This window comes from Bradysia coprophila, unplaced genomic scaffold, assembly GCF_014529535.1.
Source record: "Bradysia coprophila strain Holo2 unplaced genomic scaffold, BU_Bcop_v1 contig_232, whole genome shotgun sequence".
Lineage (NCBI taxonomy): Eukaryota > Metazoa > Arthropoda > Insecta > Diptera > Sciaridae > Bradysia > Bradysia coprophila.
Genome location: NW_023503493.1, coordinates 797,138 through 818,337, shown reverse-complemented (window position 1 = coordinate 818,337; position 21,200 = coordinate 797,138). Strand labels below are relative to the sequence as shown.

The following is a 21,200-nucleotide window of genomic DNA, read 5'->3' as shown; positions in this document are numbered from 1 at the left end:
AAAACAATAACTTAAATAGCAATTAAATCAAAAATGCGGCTCCAGATTGCATTTACAACTTGCTAGCTTTATCAAAGCGTAGATTTGGGAGGTGATTCTGACAAGCAGAGCACAACTTCAAATATTTCTCAGTATTGTTAACATTTATTGTGGTGACGCGACCTTTCTACACGGTCAATATCGTTAGGAACTTTTACATCATTTTTTAGGAGAATAGGAGACAATATCGTCTGAAAAATGATATTATCGTAAAGAAAACGAAAATATCCATAACATTTTTAAGAACGATAATATCGTCACAAAAACGACATCATCGCTTTTTGGACGATAATATCGTTCATGACGATAGTGACCGTGTAGAAATGTCCCGCCACCATTTAGTGTTATTGTTCGGGATTTATCGCCGAAGAAACTGGCGTTACCTCATAGGGAACGTTAGCTTTTTCGACACCAATTTACCGTCAACCCTAAATTCAACCTCTAGCGCTAAGGCATTGTTTTTTTTGCGTGAAATGAAAAAATAATTAAATTTCGACTCAATGAATGTTGATCAAACAAAATGCCAGTGTGTAGCGCTTGATCTCAGTAGCCCGGTGAAGTAATTAGTTTTTCAAATGGACCAATATTTGTTAACCGACAAGATTTTAATTTTTTTTTCTTACTCAATGAATGTCTCATGATCATGTCCGGAGCGTTAGCGGAGGACTTGACGCAGTCTAACTTCCAAAAAAGAACGAAGAAAATTTTTTGAGACGCGGCAACTATATATAGGCGAGAATTTAAGTTTCTTTCCTTTGGCCTGTATCACCACAAATCCTATTCTATCTTATTCGCGCTTCAAACACGAGCAAAACGAGCTATCACTCGACTATGTAACTTTAAAATTGCCGGAGATACATCGTTTTGAAGTTGGTCATTTTGATAGAAAATGCACCAAATTAACGTTTCCCAAACAATCAAAATCTTTCAACTTACTCTGTATGTTTCTATCTGTCTATCTATCTATCGACGGTCGATCTCGGAAACTAGTCAGCCAATCTCCATGAAATTTTGCAGGAACCTCAGGGTGGGCACAAAAATGAAAATGTGATACGCCATTACCCCAGGAAAAACCAGAATTTTGTTTTATTGGCCTCGAAGTGGTTTCTGAGTGTGGTTTTCGAGGGTCGAGAACGCGTTTTCGGCTGTAGCTTAGCTGTATTGAAGCATACAGAGGCGTGCGACTCATCAAATGAAAGGTATTCGTAACACGAATCGAACAAAAAAATAATTTAAAAAAATCGGGGCAGATTCGTTTGAGCTAGAGTGATTAGAGTGACCAAATTTTGAGCTACTCGAGCGTAGGATGAAAGGACTAATATTTTTGCGATTATGAGAGATAGAGAGTTACTTTCTTCGGCAAAGTCTCAGAGTTTTACGAGTAGAACAGAAGGGCATTTGTGAAAAATGTCGAAAGTTGGAAATGGGTGGGGCAATTGGGGTTTTGGAGATATTTCTTGAATGGTGTCAGATAGAGAATTACTTTCTTCGTCAAATTTTCGAATTTTGTCAAATTTTCGATTTTCGTCAAATTTTCGAATTTCGTAAAATTTTCGATTTTCGTCAAATTTTCGAATTTCGTAAAATTTTCGATTTTCGTCAAATTTTCGATTTTCGTCAAATTTTCGATTTTCGTCAAATTTTCGAATTTCGTCAAATTTTCGATTTTCGTCAAATTTTCGATTTTCGTCAAATTTTCGAATTTCGTCAAATTTTCAAATTTTGCCAAATTTCCGAATTTCTGTTATAAACTGTTATAAAAAGCAGTGTTCTAAAACTTCTAAAACGACTGATATCCCAACAAAAATCTCTTCGAGAAAAGTGTGACGCAGTCTTTGAAGTACAATTTCTAAAATGAATGATATCGCTAGAGTTAACGCTTTCAGCTTCGTTACGCAAAAATTAAATTTTACACCCAATTTTAGTTCAAACAAGCTGGCTTAGTTTTTCTCATCATCTCCCAAATAATTTTTACCAAAAAAAATTTGACTGGAAACAACCAAAATTTTACCAAAAAAATCTGCGTCGCAAAGTGGCAAATGTTCAGGAACAGACCAGCAAGAAAATTTATTTTAGAAATTGTATTTCAAAGACTGCGTCACAATTTTCTCGAAGAGATTTTTGTTGGGATTTCAAATTCTTGCCATTCAGCAAATATAAGTCCAATCGAAGAACTAATTACTTTACCGGACTACTGAAATCACGCGCAACCCGTCTGGCATTTTGTTTCAGACTAAATACTTCTCGAACGATGTTGAAGCAGGTAAAAGTCAATGTCGATTACACCACCATATAATCAGCCTAGCGTAATTGTGCATCCGTGTAACCAAGTAAATGTTGCCAATGTGTCATCTTTATCTGATTGATTTGTAATTCTGTCGATACATCGAACAGTGTGGTCATATTACACAACAATGGAACTTAGCACGAATGAAAGCAGTGTGCAAATTATGGATTTGGGTTTTCATTGTCTGGAGAACTGTTTAAGACACATGACCATTGAAGAACTTCTGAACGTTGCCGATTCCAATAAGGAAATGAGAGACACAGCCAGATACGTCTTCAAACGGATGCATGGTCGGAACTTGGTGCATTTCATCGAAGTATTAAAATTTCGGAATGGCGATGATGAGCGCACCTGTAAATGTTGCAAGGGTTTATTCTACGGTCGCCTTCATTCGTCTCACAAAACTATAGAAATTCGCCAATTGAAATTGGGCTGACGATTCTTGCGCTGTTTCGGCGATCTATTTTCTGAAATTGAATTCCGGTTTTGTTTTAGACAAGTTCAACCTTCGTCGTCGTATTGTCAATCTAGGCAAAGTGAACTTATTCAAGTTCATAGAGCTCATGAATGGGAACCTCTACTCATCGGATATATAAACGAGTATTGCAGCGAGTCCTTGACCAAAATCGAATTTTATGGAAAAAATTCGAAAGATTGTTTGAGCCATGACTTGATCAAACTCACAAAACCATTTGTAAAAGTTGAAAAACTGGTGAGCGACATGTTTTTCCCAGCTTAAAAGAAATTGCACGAATTATTCCCGAAACTACGTGAACTAGAATTAAGATGCTTTTGCTTTCGTGAAGATGTCCCACCTTTGGACAATGAATACATAGCAAACTGTTTCCCTTATCTGGAACATTTGACGATTGACTGCACTGACATGAACAAATGTAAAATAAGAAATTTTGCGATCGCATTGCGTTCGAATCCTCAAATTAAAACTTTAGCGGGTAACGTATGGTTCGAAGTGCTGTTCGACGCCGACAATTTTCATTTTTGGAATGGGAACGAAGATTTCCAAAATCTGGAAAAATTGCAACTCAAAATAAGACTACACGCAAATCCTAAGCCGCGCGATATTCTCATGAAACCGGTCAGCGAAGATTTACATTTCAAAAATCTGAAGGAGTTAAACGTTGTTTTTGGCACTGACCCCTTTGATGATGACGTAGTTACAGTATGGACATTTCCGTTTATTTGCGATAAGCTCGAATCACTGGCAATTTGCGTTTGGAGGAGTGAACTTCGACAATTCTCCAATTTATTGAATAAACATCCGACTGTGAAAAAACTCGAGATTGACACCTATGTTGACACAATGTCTTTTGATGATTGTTCAAGGATTTTGAGAGCATTCCCATTGTTGGAGGAGATTTTATTCCGTGTGAGGCCTGATGATGGAGCCTTAGGTGGAGCCTAAATTTTGGGATGACAGATGATTCCTCTGGCACTACCTAACATCCATCGGATTTTTTGATGGATTTGGGTTATTTTCGACATGAGTGAGATGTTCCAAGGTTGGTTCCTAAATTTTGGGATGAGAGATGAGTCCTCTGGCACTACCTAACTTCCATCGCATTTTTTGATGGATTTGGGTTATTTTCGACATGAGTCAGATGTTCCAAGGTTGGTTCCTAAATTTTGGGATGACAGATGATTCCTCTGGCACTACCTAACTTCCATCGGATTTTTTGATGGATTTGGGTTATTTTCGACATGACTGCGGTGTTCCAAAATTGGTTCCTAAATTTTGGGATTCCTCTGGAGCTACCTAACTTCCATCGCATTTTTTGATGGATTTGGGTTATTTTCGACATGAGTGAGATGTTCCAAGGTTGGTTCCTAAATTTTGGGATGACAGATGATTCCTCTGGCACTACCTAACTTCCATCGGATTTTTTGATGGATTTGGGTTATTTTCGACATGACTGCGGTGTTCCAAAATTGGTTCTTAAATTTTGGGATGACAAATGATTCCTCTGGCACTACCTAACTTCCATCGCATTTTTTGATGGATTTGGTTTATTTTCGACATGAGTGAGATGTTCCAAGGTTGGTTCCTAAATTTTGGGATAACAGATGATTCCTCTGGCACTACCTAACTTCCATCGGATTTTTTGATGGATTTGGGTTATTTTCGACATGACTGCGGTGTTCCAAAATTGGTTCTTAAATTTTGGGATGACAAATGATTCCTCTGGCACTACCTAACTTCCATCGCATTTTTTGATGGATTTGGGTTATTTTCGACATGAGTGAGATGTTCCAAGGTTGGTTCCTAAATTTTGGGATGACAGATGATTCCTCTGGCACTACCTAACTTCCATCGGATTTTTTGATGGATTTGGGTTATTTTCGACATGACTGCGGTGTTCCAAAATTGGTTCCTAAATTTTGGGATGAGTCCTCTGGCACTACGTAACTTCCATCGCATTTTTTGATGGATTTGGGTTATTTTCGACATGAGTGAGATGTTCCAAGGTTGGTTCCTAAATTTTGGGATGACAGATGATTCCTCTGGCACTACCTAACTTCCATCGGATTTTTTGATGGATTTGGGTTATTTTCGACATGACTGCGGTGTTCCAAAATTGGTTCTTAAATTTTGGGATGACAAATGATTCCTCTGGCACTACCTAACTTCCATCGCATTTTTTGATGGATTTGGGTTATTTTCGACATGAGTGAGATGTTCCAAGGTTGGTTCCTAAATTTTGGGATGACAGATGATTCCTCTGGCACTACCTAACTTCCATCGGATTTTTTGATGGATTTGGGTTATTTTCGACATGACTGCGGTGTTCCAAAATTGGTTCCTAAATTTTGGGATGAGTCCTCTGGCACTACCTAACTTCCATCGCATTTTTTGATGGATTTGGGTTATTTTCGACATGAGTGAGATGTTCCAAGGTTGGTTCCTAAATTTTGGGATGACAGATGATTCCTCTGGCACTACCTAACTTCCATCGGATTTTTTGATGGATTTGGGTTATTTTCGACATGAGTGCGATGTTCCAAGGTTGGTTCCTAAATTTTGGGATGAGAGATGAGTCCTCTGGAACTACCTAACTTCCATCGCATTTTTTGATGGATTTGGGTTATTTTCGACATGAGTGAGATGTTCCAAGGTTGGTTCCTAAATTTTGGGATGACAGATGATTCCTCTGGCACTACCTAACTTCCATCGGATTTTTTGATGGATTTGGGTTATTTTCGACATGACTGCGGTGTTCCAAAATTGGTTCTTAAATTTTGGGATGACAAATGATTCCTCTGGCACTACCTAACTTCCATCGCATTTTTTGATGGATTTGGGTTATTTTCGACATGAGTGAGATGTTCCAAGGTTGGTTCCTAAATTTTGGGATGACAGTTGAAAAGTTTTATCAACAAAAAATTTGTGAAAGAAAATTTTACAGTAAGAAATTTGCGTCACAGATGGGCAGATGATTCGGTTTTCTTCCGTTTAAATTCTTTCAGTACACTTTGTAACCATTTTCCTAACAATAGGTTACTCAACAGTCAACATCTGCCACTTGTGACGCAAATTTCTTTTTGGAAAATTTTCTTTCACAAATTTTTTGGGTCAATTTTTTGTTGATAAAATTTTTGCGTACGGCGCACAATGCGTCACCCAAAGCGATATCAGTCATTTTTTAAGTGAGATAAAGGACTTGCGTCACATTTACCCTTCAACGGTTTTTTGACTGATTACTATTAATTTCCGTTGTCGTTTTTCCGTTAGGCGTATTTGTTAGGGTTAGGGTCAGGGTCTCGTTATGTATTGAAGACTGTCTTGCGACAATGGTTATTAACAGAAAAAATGTGCAACTGGCAAACGACATTTTGTTTCATTAATTTTCTATGAGTATGAATTGTGGATCGTCCCAGCCGTCATATTAGCATCTATCTGTGAAATGTATTAGAATTAAACAAAAAAAAGTAGTAGATTACGCTCTTGTTTGAAACTCTATATTGCAGCCGAAGGCAAAGGACACAAGGAAAAGCATAAAGTTCCAAACAATTACGTTAAGTATTTTACTCACTATGCCACCGGAAAATGAGTAAGCCTCATGTCAATGAAGTTATGACTCATTTCCCGGGGTCTTAGTGAGTAAAATTCTATTACATTTGAACATTATATTCGAACCGGCATTTCCCTACTTCCCTATTTAACGAAAAATATTTATTTCGAAATTAGTATTCTAACGAAATTTCAATCAAATTAATACGTTTTTTTCCTATTACAGCTCCTCTATGCTCCGCAAAATTTAAGGAATTTCTCGTAAGCAGATCAATTGAACGAAATTGAATACAAAATTTTTTGCCGTCCACGTTAAAATGAGCAATCTCACAGCCATTATCGCATAAAAGACTTCATCATACATACATAACCACATCATCGATGTCATGCTGTGCACCAAAATCCGTTTGACTGAACGTCGGTATCGAAACCCTCCGGAACAGAATGACGGTGGCCCTATAGTCAGACCGTGTTCCACGCGTGAACTAACTGAATGCATTACACCGCGTACATTGACAAAGAATCGACGGTAAGAATATTTCATTGAATGTTCATTCGGATGTTTGAATTGATTCGTCATTTTCTCGGGGCCTCCCGTGAGAGTTTGAGTGTGGAGTTAATAACGTTACAGGTAGAGAAAAGTGAAACACGTTTTCTAATTTGGTAATTGTTGTGATTTGTAATCGATCCCACAAGAATTTCGTTGAACAAATGAAGATCTAGACTTTCGCTTTCTGAATTTTGGTTAGGCACGGCCTCACAACACGAACGATATACTAAAATAGAATATCTAGATTTTCATTTGTTAAAATGTGTTCATAAACCACAATAACTCCCAAAACAATCGAGCCTGATGGTCGGATTGGTTGAGATTAGATACTAGGTACTTACGTGGACTATCGCGGACTATCATATACTAGGCACTGGTACAAGTTGTCTACAAAACTCAAAGAATCTGACACTGTTACGATCTGAGGAAGATTTAAATGCGTCTTTCGACGTTATGCATTAATATGCAGTTCAAAAAGACCATATGTCATGTCATACACGAACACTAAATCAATTTTCACACGAACAAGTCTAGCGAATCATAATCGAAATGAGTATGTAAAGATAGTGATGGATTGAAATGAAATTTCATTTCGATTATGATTCGCTAGACTTGTGCGTGTGCAAATTGATATAGTGTAAGCATTCGATGTTTTGATACTTCGTATCTGTAAAAAAATCAAAAAGTGTCACAAGCATGTGTGGCTTTGTTCTGAATGAAAATTGTCATTTTACTAACGGTTTCTGGACAGGTTAGGAACAAATAATTTTTCTGAGTTTATAGGATTTCTAGAAGATTCAGCAGGTGCTAGGAAAATTCAAAATTTTATAGAATGTTATCAGGAGTGGACTGAGAATTTGTGGGTGTTTGACATTTTACAATATTTTACCTGAGACTAAAAACCCTATCACGCCTGAAAAACCTTACTTTCCCCACTCAAAATGCCGTTAAAAACAACTCAATAGTATAATGGTAAACTCCACTACTTTCCACTACACAATTGAGTTGCCAGTACGAGGGTTCGCAGCAGGAAAAAAGGGGATTGTTAGACGTGTATACCAAACACAGCTGATTGAATCGGTTTAAAAATCTGGTGTAGTTGTGTTAGAGCTGTTAGAGCAACTGAAGGCAAAAATAAGCCCTGACTGAAGGTAATGCAAATCCGTGACAATAGACGGATCCCCAGCTTCGGGTGAATTCGTGAACTTCATTTCAATTTCAATTTTTGCCGTGGCCGTGTGGCAAAAATTCAAAATCACCCTTGGAGCCAAAAAAAAATGGTAGGATAAGATGGGCAAGATAGGTGATATGCTTTCGAAGCACCTAAGCCTCCAATGGGCCTGTTGTGCATTATCCATATTTTCGAAAGATTTTGCAATTGTGAATTGTAAATCTTATGGTTCATCCATTGGAACATAGGTGTCGCTAGTAGTTGACATTTTAGAATCACGGTTGTGGCTTACGCATATGACATACGAGAACTGTGTTCAGCATTTTTGGTGTTTTTTTAGAGATCTATTACGGTCGATAGAGCTGATTAGTGTTAACTAACAGCAGAGACTAATCATTTATGATTAGGAATGACCCTATGAACTATGTCTGACACGGTAGTCGAACCCGTGACATATAGAGCGTGACTCTACTGATTGAGCTACGTGGTGGCGAGACATTTCCACACCGTCAATATCGTCAGGAACGATATTATCGTTTTTTTGGACGATACTATCGTTTAAAAAACGATACTATCGTCCAGAAAACGATAATATCGTTTTTTGAACGATAATATCGACAAGAAAACGATACTATCGTCCAGACAATATTTTAGAATTTTTCAATTTAGACGATATTATCGTCCTGAATGAAAATTTTTTGGACGATAATATCGTTTTTTTTGGACGATAGTATCGTCTCAAAATCGATATCGATTTTGAGACGATACTATCGTCCAAAAAACGATATTATCGTCCAAAAAAATTTCATCCAGGACGATAATATCGTCTAAATTGAAAAATTCTAAAATATTGTCTGGACGATAGTATCGTTTTCTTGTCGATATTATCGTTCAAAAAACGATATTATCGTTTTCTGGACGATATTACCGTTCTAGAAAATCTAATGGATATTTTCGTTTTCTGTACGATAATATCGTCCAAAACGATAATATCGTCCTGGGCGATATTATCGTTTTCTTAAATGATAATATCGTCCAGCACGATACTATCGTTAAAAAAACGATAATATCGCCCAGGACGATAATCGTTTAGTTTTGGGTTGTAATATTGTCCAGGACTCAATTTTACTCAGAGGTGCAGCAAGAACCGAATTCTCTTCCAAAATATCGAAAAACAATTGTCAGAGGAAATTACCTACACATCAGTGTTTAAAAAAGGCGTTTAGTTCGTCCCTAAATAATTCATCTTTTTACGAAATGAATACCAACTTTGATTGTACATAAAAAGCGTTTTAACACGTCGAGCGAGCCGGCCCATTGCCCCGGAGCGAAGCGGAGAGCCGCAATGCGAGCCGGGCGCCGGAAAGGTGTCGGAACTTAGGAGTTAATTTTTTTTTTCTCGCATCGTCTCATAATTAGTCTGTGTAATTTTTCTATATAAAATTTAAATTGACGGAACCAAATGAACCAATTTTTAATATATATTTGCCGTCTATAAAAAGGTGTTTATCTACAAGATTTTGTGTTTCGTCTTCAACAACCATCCAGAACGATAATATCGCCCAGGACGATATTATCGTCTAGAATTTTTATTTTAAATAAATTAAAAACGATATTATCGTCCTGGACGATATTATCGTCTCAAATTTAAAAAAATAAATTAATTAAAAACGATATTATCGTCCCAAAAATTATCGCCCAGGACGATAATATCGCCCAAAATAACGATAAATTTGTTCAGAAAAAGAAAATAACGATAATATCGTCCAGCGGATATTTTCATCCAGGACGATATTATCGTCAAAAAAACTATATTATCGTTTTTTGAACGACAATATCGTTTTTTAGACGAAAGTATCATCAAAAAAAACGATAGTATCGTCCAAAAAAACGATATTATCGTTTTTTAGACGATATTATCGTTTTTTTAAACGATAATATCGTCAAGAAAACGATAATATCGTCCTGAAAATATTTTAAAATTTATAATTTTAGACGATATTATCGTCCTGGATGAAATTTTTTTGGACGATATTATCGTTTTTTAGACGATAGTATCGTCTAAAAAAAGCTACTATCGTTTTTTGGACGATACTATCGTCTAAAAAACGATAATATCGTCCAAAAAACGATAATATCGTCCAAAAAACGATACTATCGTTTTTTAGACGATACTATCGTCTAAAAAACGATAATATCGTTCCTGACGATATTGACCGTGTAGTTATGTCGCCTCATCAGCTACGTGGAGTAAAAAAAGGTAAAGGCGCCACTGAGCACTTCCGCATTTTTTGTGTGATAAACCTTCAATATACTTTGGGACTGATATTCCTGATACTATGTTCACGTTCACAGGCTCTCGGTGTACCGTGGGAGAACACTGTTCTCTCCGCTGCTCCTGCATGTATATATAACGTTGTTTTATGGTTTACGTTAATATTCTAATTAAAAAATTAAAATTAATATGCAAATTAAAGAGTTGAATGTTAACATTTCGCTCGAAAACAAAAACAAAAACAAAAAAAAAATTAAAAAATATCTTGATGGTTGTGCGATTACACATGTTTTGCATTTAGTTTTCCTGAAAATGATTATATATCTATACGACAAGCATCCATTCACACACAATACATCTATATATTCCTGAACATAGACCAATTCCATGAAACAAAATTACCACCAAACACACAATAATTAACCGACTGGCATAAATCAAAAAATGAAAACACGAAGAGAACAGAATACAACAACAAAAAATCATCATCGAAAAAAGCGGTTCTTTTGATTGCTAATTTGAATAGCCAATGGCATCGTATATATAATTAAAAACAATATTTATATTTAGATAGATTTTTTAGAAATAAAAATTACCAAAACTTCGTTTTCTCTACTGTGTTGGGTATAGTTTTGAGAGTTGATTTGTGTAATCGAGACGTGTGGTTGTGAATATATTTCATCTAATATATACGGTCGCTCAAAGTTGTTCAAGATTACACAGGGTGTAGAGTCGATAGTGTTTTCGGATAACATCCCCAATCCCGGTATATTTTGCGCTTGTTTTTTACATATCATTCATTTTCCCGTTAATCCAAGGGGACGCGACATTTCGACCTGTGGACGATAGTATCATTTTTGGACGATAATATCGCTTTTAAAACGATAATATCGTCTTCTGAACGACATTATCGTAGTCTGAACGATAATATCGTAGTTTGAACGATAATATCGTAGCTTCAACGATAATATCGTAGCTTCAACGATAATATCGTAGTCTGAATAGACAGCAAAGGGTATCTGATAAAATGACTTATAAAGCACCAAATAGCAGATTGTGAAGTGTTAAGTTGGTACACATGCGGCGAGATAGAAGGAACCAAAGTATACAAACACTTACATCCACAGTTACACACGGATCCAAACTTTCTGATGAATTTTAGCTCCGTCATGTTGGACACGTATTGAATTCGTTTGCGTCAAGTTGCATCCAATTGTGAATTTGGAACGATTTAGCGGCGTTATGTTGCACAAGTATAAGTTAAACAACATACGAAAATGAGTTCACCTGAAAGTTTGGATCCGTAATTTCTCTGATCCGCTGAGGGTCTGCATTACCTTCAGTGTTTATATACTTTGACATTTCTTCACAGAGAAATGTTAAGTTGGTACGCCTGTGGCAAGATAGAATAAACATATGTAATGACAGTTGGCTCCTATGGGAGAGAATGAGAGAGAATTGCATACAAAAATGGTTCCATTCTCTCACATAGAAACTAACTGTCATTCACATGTTTTTTCTATCTCGTCGCATGTGTACCAACTTAACATTACTCTGTTTCTACTAGATACCGTCAGAACAGCGATATTATCGTTTAAAAACGAATAATATTGTTATGTGGACGATAGTATCATTTTTGGACGATAATATCGCTTTTTGACAAGACAGCAAACAGAGAAATGTTATGTTGGTACACATGCGGCGAGATAGAAGAAACATATGATTGACAGCTGGCATACATGGGAGAGAATGCGAGAGAATTTCATACGAACTCTCTCACATAATATACCAGCTGTCATTCACATGATCCTTCTATCTCGCCGCATGTGTTCCAATTTAACATTTCTCTGACAGCAAAGGGTTTCTGCCACTGTTTCGTTCTGATGAAATGACCAGTGGCGCCGAGTATAGGGGGGCGAGGGGGGCGATTGCCCCCCATGACAATGCAAAACTTCTTTAAATTCCTAGTGTTTTTCACAATTTTTTTATCATTTTGTACTCTTTGCCCCCCATGAGCCCCCCATGAACGAATTCAAAGTCGGCGCCTCTGGAAATGACTTATAAAGCAACAAGTAGATTCTTTGCAATTTTTAATAGTTCTGTTCAAAAATATCACATCTCATCAGGCCATGGCGACAGTGGCAAAGAGATGACCAACCTCGAGAGGATTCGCATGTAAAAGTTTAGCGAATCACAGGCAAAATGGAATCGTTATTATCGTCCAGACAACATTTTAAAAGTTTACATTTTAGTCGATATTATCGTCTGGGGTGAAAAATTTTCAAACGATATTATTGTCAAAAAAAACGATATTGTCGTTAAGAAAACGAAGTCGTCCCGCGTTTTTTGAACGATAATATAGTCCAGAAAACTTGTAGAAATGTCCCACCACCTTAAATATGCATTAAGGAACGCAGTCGAAAATTCAGGATTCATAAAAACAAATCGAACCTGACCTGGACCTATTTTATTTAAATCTGATTGGTCCACTCAGGTTTCAGGTATACCGGAAATTTTCATACAATTTTTCAGATATACCTGAAACCTGACCTGACAGATCGAACCAGATGAATAACTTCAGTTTCAGGTTAATTCAGGTCAGGTTGAAATTGATCGGGTTCAGGTCAAAACAGGTTTCCGGAATCTCAGGTCATGTTCTGTAAAAAGGGTTCCACGTCTGAGAACCTATTAGAAAGTTAGCAACAAGTGAACGGAGAACAGAATGTGATCTTTTATTGACAAAATTTGTAACACATCTAGTGCCGGAAATAGTAGATTACAATGGGTGTTGCGAAAGCTTTTTGTGTAATAAAAGCCAACTCACAATAGTGTTTTTGAGCCACAAGCTTTAATAACTGTCTTTTTGGCAAATGTAGAGTTTGTGTATCCGAGTCGAAAGCGAAGTGTACAACTGAACGTGTCGAAATAGTATATTACATTGGGTGCTGCGAAAGTTACTCATTACATGAGCGATTCTTTTTGTGATACGAGACGAACTCACAAGTTTGTATTGAAGCAATATAGTTTGGAAACTGTACTTTTCACACGGACAGTGGTTGCATATCCGATAACAGTGTTTGAAGATCACATAGGTGATCGTCCCACCCTGATAAATCTAAAAAACGAGCCATCAGAACAGTCGGAGCGTTTGCTGCGACTGAGCCCCGTACAAACCCGTATATCTATTGCGTACGTGACCCTATTGCGTCTGTCACCCTACTTTGACCGTAAACCTATTGCGCCGGTTAATGTAGTTAAAGTAAAATTATTATGGAATGTGTACATCTTAGAAATTGCGCATAGCGCAATTACGAAGCCCCGTACGACGTTCCTTTCAAATGAAACAAAAATTTCAAATAGCCCTAAAATTTTAATTTATTGAATATAAATACACATAGGGCCTAGTATCGGCCTCAGTCCGAGGATCCAAATTTAATTTATTTTTCAACTACATTCTATTCGGCCTTTGATTACCCTCCAAATGAAACAAAAAATACGAAAAACGGATGAAATTTGCTCGAGTTCTATGTAAAATACACATAGGGCCCTAGTAGCGGCCTTAGTCCGAGGACCCAAATTTATTTTTTTTCAACAACATTCTATTCGGCCTTTGATTACCTTCCAAATGAAACAAAAATTACGAAAAACGGATGAAATTTGCTCGAGTTATATGTAAAATACGCATAGGGCCCTAGTAGCGGCCTTAGTCCGAGGACCCAAATTTAATTTTTTTTTCAACAACATTCTATTCGGCCTTTGATTACCTTCCAAATGACACAAAAATTACGAAAAACGAATGAAATTTACTCGAGTTCAATGTAAAATACACATAGGGCCCTAGTAGTGGCCTTAGTCCGAGGACCCAAATTTAATTTTTTTTCAACAACATTCTATTCGGCTTTTGATTACCTTCCAAATGACACAAGAATTACGAAAAACGAATGAAATTTACTTGAGTTCTATGTAAAATACACATAGGGCCCTAGTAGCGGCCTTAGTCCGAGGACCCAAATTTAATTTTTTTGTCAACAACATTCTATTCGGCCTTTGATTACCTTCCAAATGACACAAAAATTACGAAAAACGAATGAAATTTACTTGAGTTCTATGTAAAATACACATAGGGCCCTAGTAGCTTTTCACTTCTAAGGCCCTAACTCACGGTCCACTCACCCGATTTTAAAAAACTTTTTTTTCCTCGATTGGTCTTGACAATACCTATCATTTGCCGTGTCATTTACATTTCCATCGTTTATTTTGCCATAAATATCACCAAAAGACCTTAAATCACTTAGGTGGCCCTAACTCACGAAGGGCCAACCCGAATATGCCCATCTTCGAACTTAGCCGGACAGACGGACAGACGGACAGACGGCCCAAATTTTTATTGCGGATTCGTCATCTATGAACATAGGCAAACACTTTGCCCTTACCGTCTGCTTCGAATTCCATCAATTACACACGGCATCGTAATCCTATAAGCCCCTTCGTACTTCGTACGGGGCTAAAAAACAGTTACCGAAGCAAGTGAGTTTGCGAGTATCACAAAGTTATTTGCGAATTAACTTGATCTCAAATTTACACTTCAGAGGCACTTTCCTTGGGACTCTACCCATGCATTTTTAGTGTCATTGGAAAGCTGGCACCAGCAGCAATCAGGCAAAACAGTTTTTGAACAGTTTTCACTGCTTTTCGGATGCATAAGACTCACTTTAAGGTAGCCGAAATAGTCAAATTTTTACCCTTATTTTCAACTGCTCATAACTTGGTGTGGATGAATTTTAAACCCAACAAGACCCTATTTTCCCCGAAAAAATATTCAATTACCTTTCCAATGACACCCTACAAGACATTGTACGGTTCCTGGAGTTGGAGAAATTTCCATAAGAAAAGTGCATGTTTTCGGTTTTTGATCACCTCTCACTAGCCACACAAGCATCGATGAATTAAAATAAAAAAAAAATTTGGCCTCTAGGGACCAATACCAATAACTAGGCACACATAAAAAATCCGCTGGAAGATGTGTTCGATTTCAACAGGCTGTTTTTTAAAAGAAACCCTCCGGTCAACACAACGTTTTACACAACAAAAGCTCTCAATTTCTATGTGAACTCTCAATTTGTTTTGGTTTTCAAAGAACGTTTAACGAAATAATGTTTTCGTTTCGTGGAGAACAACCACGCACACAAAAGGGAGAAAATGGGAGAAAAATTAAACTCGCGCGATTTACGACTCTCGCTTCGCTCTTGTTGCAATTTCCTGTTTTCTTTCCTCGGTGAACACATACTTACTCCGAAGCTCCACATAACATCACTGTGGTGGTCTTTCAATTTTGTTAAAGGTCAACACAGACTCTTGGAACACCCTCTAAATTTCTGTAAGATTTTTTTTTCGGTTAAAACTATGGGAATGTGTTGCATTCTGCCATAAATATTGAAATCAAAACGGAACACATAAATTGAAGTTGGCATGTGATCATTGGTTTAATTTTTATGAAGATCATTTTGATTGTAAAATTCTAATTCTTCGATTATAACCATTTTGTGAGGGTATTTCGGTTACCGTTTTTTTTTTTCTGTGAAGTTAAAATCAGATCTACATGATGAGTTTCGTAACGACTGTTATAATGTGCGTGTAATAATTCACGTCTAATATGTTAATCAGTTGGGAAGCATCAGATTGACCATAACTAAATTAGAATTGATTGGCGCCAGAGATATTTCAAAAAATATTTTTCTTTTAAAGGGACATCCATAAATGACGTCTTCAGTGCAGTGTTGCCATTCTTGTGCCCTAGTGCGTCTGTCACCCTAGTTGAAGTCAAATTATTATGAAATGTGTACATCTTACAAATTGCGCATAGCGCAATTACGAAGCCCCGTACGACGTTCCTTTCAAATGTAACACAAATTTCAAGTTGACCTAAAATTTTAATTTATTGAGAGGCCTAAGGCCTAGTTACGGCCTTAGTCCAACGACCCAAATTTAATTTTTTTTCAACATCATTATATTCGGCCTTCGATTACCTTCCAAATGAAACAAAAATTAGGAAAATCGGACGAAATTTACTCGAGATATATGCAAAATACACTTAGGGCCGAGTAGCGGGCTTAGTCCAAGGACCCAAATTTTAAATTTTTTTTCAACAACATTCTATTCGATGTTCAATTACCTTTTAAATGAAACAAAAATTAGGAAAAACGGATGAAATTTACTCGAGTTATATGCAAAATACACTTAGGGCCGAGTATCGGTCTTAGTCCAAGGACCCAAATTTAATTTTTTTTTTCAACAACATTCTATTCCTCGTTCGATTACTTTTCAAATGAAACAAAAATTAGGAAAATCGGATCAAATTTACTCGAGTTATATGCAAAATACACTTAGGGCCGAGGAGCGGCCTCAGTCCAAGGACCTAATTTTCAAACATTTTTCTCACCACATTCTATTCGGTATTCAATTACCTTTCATATAAGACAAAAATTAGCAAAATTGGATGAGATTTACTCGATTTATATGCAAAATACACTTAGGGCCGAGGAGCGGCCTCAGTCCAAGGACCTAATTTTCAAACATTTTTCTCACCACATTCTATTCGGTATTCAATTACCTTTCATATAAGACAAAAACTAGCAAAATTGGATGAGATTTACTCGATTTATATGCAAAATACACTTAGGGCCGAGGAGCGGCCTCAGTCCAAGGACCCAAATTTAAAACGTTCTTCGCCCCATTATATTCGGGCTTCGATTACCTTTCAAATGAAACCAAAATCACGAAAAAAGGATGAAATTTACTCGAGTTATATGCAAAATACACTTAGGGCCGAGTAGCGGTCTTAGTCCAAGGACCCAAATTTAATTTTTTTTTCAACAACATTCTATTCCTCGTTCGATTACTTTTCAAATGAAACAAAAATTAGGAAAATCGGATCAAATTTACTCGAGTTATATGCAAAATACACTTAGGGCCGAGGAGCGGCCTCAGTCCAAGGACCTAATTTTCAAACATTTTTCTCACCACATTCTATTCGGTATTCAATTACCTTTCATATAAGACAAAAACTAGCAAAATTGGATGAGATTTACTCGATTTATAAGCAAAATACACTTAGGGCCGAGGAGCGGCCTCAGTCCAAGGACTCAAATTTAAAACGTTCTTCGCCCCATCATATTCGGGCTTCGATTACCTTTCAAATGAAACCAAAATCACGAAAAAAGGATGAAATTTACTCGAGTTATATGCAAAATACACTTAGGGCCGAGTAGCCTTTCACTTCTAGGGCCCTAACTCACGGGCCATACACCTGATTTTAATAAACTTTTTTTTCCTGGATCGGTATCGACATTACCTATCTTTTGCCGTTTCATTTACATTTCCAACGTTTTTTTTGCCGTAAATATCCCCAAAAGACCTTAAAGCACTTAGGCGGCCCTAACTCACGAAGGGCCGACCCAAATATGCCCATCTTCGAACTTAGCCTCACTATTTTGACTATCTTTCAGTGAAAAAAAAAATTTGAAATCGGATTTGATTTACTCAAGATATCGACGTGACGGACAGACGGACAGACAAAATTTTTATTGCGGATTCGTCATCTATGAACATAGGCAAACACTTTGCCCTTACCGTCTGCTTCGAATTCCATCAATTACACACGGCATCGTAATCCTATAAGCCCCTTTGTACTTCGTACGGGGCTAAAAAGTAGAGAGATGCTAGTATAACAACTGGGTCGTTTCGACAGATAGAGGGAATATATCGAATGATTTTGAATTTGGTTGAGAGAAAATGTATTGAATTCTCAAAAAACCAGCTGTTATTCGACATATTCCCTCTATCCGTCGAAACGACGTTCCAGTCGTCGTATTCGCATCTCTCTGGTAAAAAGCAGAATTAGAAAAACGGAGTCCGGCAGCACTGCAGTCAAGGATACGTTTTTTACGACTTTTTGGAACTAATTCAGTTTTTTTAGTCCAAATTCTGACCAGTAGTGGCAAAGAGATTGTTTTGCGACTACATTTGCTACAGCTGGTTTTGCCCAAATACGTATCTAGCCTACGATCTAGCCTTGGCTGCAGTGTTGTCAGATTTCGTTTTTTTACAGCTACTTCAGGTGGGTCATAAATTTCACTTCCTAAGCTATAGACTCTTAGGGCTGGAAAATCTTCATTTGTTCGAACTTGCGGTACGTGTCAAATGAAGGAGAAATTCTTTCGTGTAAACGTTTTACAGTTCTAGCAAGTTCTTTCTTCAAATCAAATTTCAGTGTTACATCGTTGATAACTTCTTGAATATGAACTTTACGGGTGTCAAATGTATAGTCAGTCATAACCCCAATACATATGTCGAGCATACCATTTAGCCTCTTGAAGTAAGGCTTGATTTTCACTTACCAAAAAGTACTCAGAGTGAGATACAAAATTGATTTTTTTTTCAATTTTTGCTTTGTTTGCTTGACAGTTCCCTCTCATACGGCTCTCACACGGAGTGGAAACCATACTTAATTGTAAAAAATAGATTTAAAAAAACGAAGTCTGGAAACACTGCAGTCAAGGATACGTTTTTTTACGACACTTTTTGGCACTAATTCAGTTTCTTAGTCCAAATCCTGACCGAAGAGATTTTTGCGACTATTTTTCCTTCTACAGCTGGTTTTACCAATACTTTCACCACTACGTCAGATTATCAGCTCAAATCCTGAAGTAGTTCTAAAAAGACGTATCTAGCCTACGATCTAGCCTTGGCTGCAGTGTTGTCAGACTTCGTTTTTTACAGCTACTTCCGGTGGGTCATAAATTTTACTTCCTAAGCACATATATAGACTCTTATGACGGGGAAATCTTCTTTTGTTCCAACTTGCAGGAAGTGTCAAATGAAGGAGAAATTCGTTTGTGTAAACGTTTGACAGTTCCCGCAAGTTCTTTGTTCAAATCAAATTTCCCCTTCAAAACAATTACTCATCATAAGAGTCCATATATCGAATTATTGATATGTCTGTCAACACTGAATTGTGGACGTCATTTATGGATGGCCCTCAATTTTTTTCCTCTTCTAATGATCAACGTGTTCTAAATCTCTTAAAAATTTCTTTAATCCAATCTAGTTCTGCAGTCAATCAAAACCTGAAAACGCCATTGGTCATCTTCACACTATGCATGTCTCCCGAAACTGAGACATTGGCACCGAAAGACATAAAACGTGACCCAAGAAAACCGCCACCATTCTGCCAAAATTTTAAGATCTTCTCGAATACAACACCCAACAACGATGAACGCAAGCACCCCGAGTCGTTAGACTTTTTCATCAGGGGTACGGAAATCGGTAGCCTTACGGGCCATGAAGAACGATCGGATGATGACGATGTCAACGAAATGCAGCACAATGAATGCACATGCAACGAAACGAATTTGTTGCCAACTTTCGCCATGAACTTGGATGGATATGAAATGGACAATTTTGGCCATCTGCCCGGTGATTCAAGAACACCAACGCCGAGTCGATCCGGTTTTATTGGCGGTGCAAGGTGTAGAGTTATGAAACGGCCGACTAGTCCTATGACGGAACAAGTCATTCGCATAACAATGAACAATAAACCGACGAATCATAGGACGGTATTTTCGAAGAAATTGAATTAGTGGAACGTAGCAATGATTATGTAGGAATAGAGAGGCGTCTGCGTAATTCTTTTAAAATTTAAAATTGGCACTATAATTTAACTAAAGAAATGCATGAAGAAACGAAGAACCGTTTTTTGGACGCCGACTAGCCACTATAGTTCTCCCTTTAATGTCCAATTTCAATAAACCCTCTTTACAGTCCACATTTGAATTTTTAGCGCACTTAATAAAATGGTAGTAGAGTTGCCATTGCTTGTCCTGCGAAATTTTTGATCGAGATATTCAGCAATCAGGCCAATCAGGTTCTATCTGTGCCTCATTTTCATTGACCTCCGAATCTACCGAATTTACTGACTGCCCCATGCGAAAGTTGACCATTACATGGAGAACATTTTCGGTTCATTTTACGGGAATTTCTTTGTGATAAAAAAACTTTCGCACGGAGGTTGGCAATCAAACAGAGCACAGACTGCCGGTATATGATTTATTCATTCGGATACAACCTTGTGATGCAAACTCACTCGTGTATTTTCTGAGCAACCTTTTTTGGTATAGTTGTCTTTTCGTCAAGTGTAGTTCAAAGACTGGTGTTCGGCCCTTGTCAGAATGAACATTTAAAACATTTTCAACTAGTTTTCGTCGGTTAGATCTATCGAGCTCAGATCTCATATTAATGTAAGTGATATTGTTACAGCAGGACAGTGTTGTTGTATTGGTAAATTCATTTACGGTATTTACCGAAACTCATGAAAAAACTACCAAATTTACTGCGATTTGCCGATAAATTTTCGTTAAATGTTGGAAATCTTCGTTAAAGTTGGAATTTACCGAAACGTTTCCGAAAATTTCCAATATTTAACGAAAATTTGTCGAAAATGTTTTCGTTAAGTGTTGAATCTTTTCGGTAAATTTTCGGAAAATTTTCGATAAATTCGTTATGGCCAGATGAAGTTGTTTACAATTTTTGCGATAGTTGAGGACGCCAGCTTTTTTGGACAAGAACGATAATGTCAAACAATAATTCCCAATGCTTCGTCAAAAATGGCGACCATTGTAAATGCATACACATGGACAAGTAAATTTTCTAATTATTTTTGATTTTTATTCTAAAAGTGCGTCCGGATCTATATTTTATTACTGCAATCCGTAGATCTAATTTGTAGGAAGCTAACGACATTAAGCTGGAAAAAATCAGCCCTTCCAAGTGAGGGCGTTAAGCTGGAAAAAATCT

The 21,200-nt window shown here is 37.1% G+C and overlaps 1 protein-coding gene across 2 annotated transcripts in view; it reads left to right on the top strand.

Annotated features, from left to right (window-relative positions):
* LOC119075812 overlaps positions 1 to 20,585 on the top strand; it is a 29,435-nt gene extending 8,850 nt beyond the window's left edge. For both annotated transcript variants that reach the window (XM_037182379.1, XM_037182380.1), the window contains exons 2-3: positions 6,580 to 6,882; positions 19,456 to 20,585. In XM_037182379.1, the coding sequence (XP_037038274.1) occupies positions 6,740 to 6,882; positions 19,456 to 19,987 (675 nt within the window). In that variant the 5' untranslated portion in view covers positions 6,580 to 6,739 and the 3' untranslated portion in view covers positions 19,988 to 20,585. The remainder of the gene's footprint in view (positions 1 to 6,579; positions 6,883 to 19,455) is intronic.
* The last annotated feature ends 615 nt before the right edge of the window (positions 20,586 to 21,200 follow it).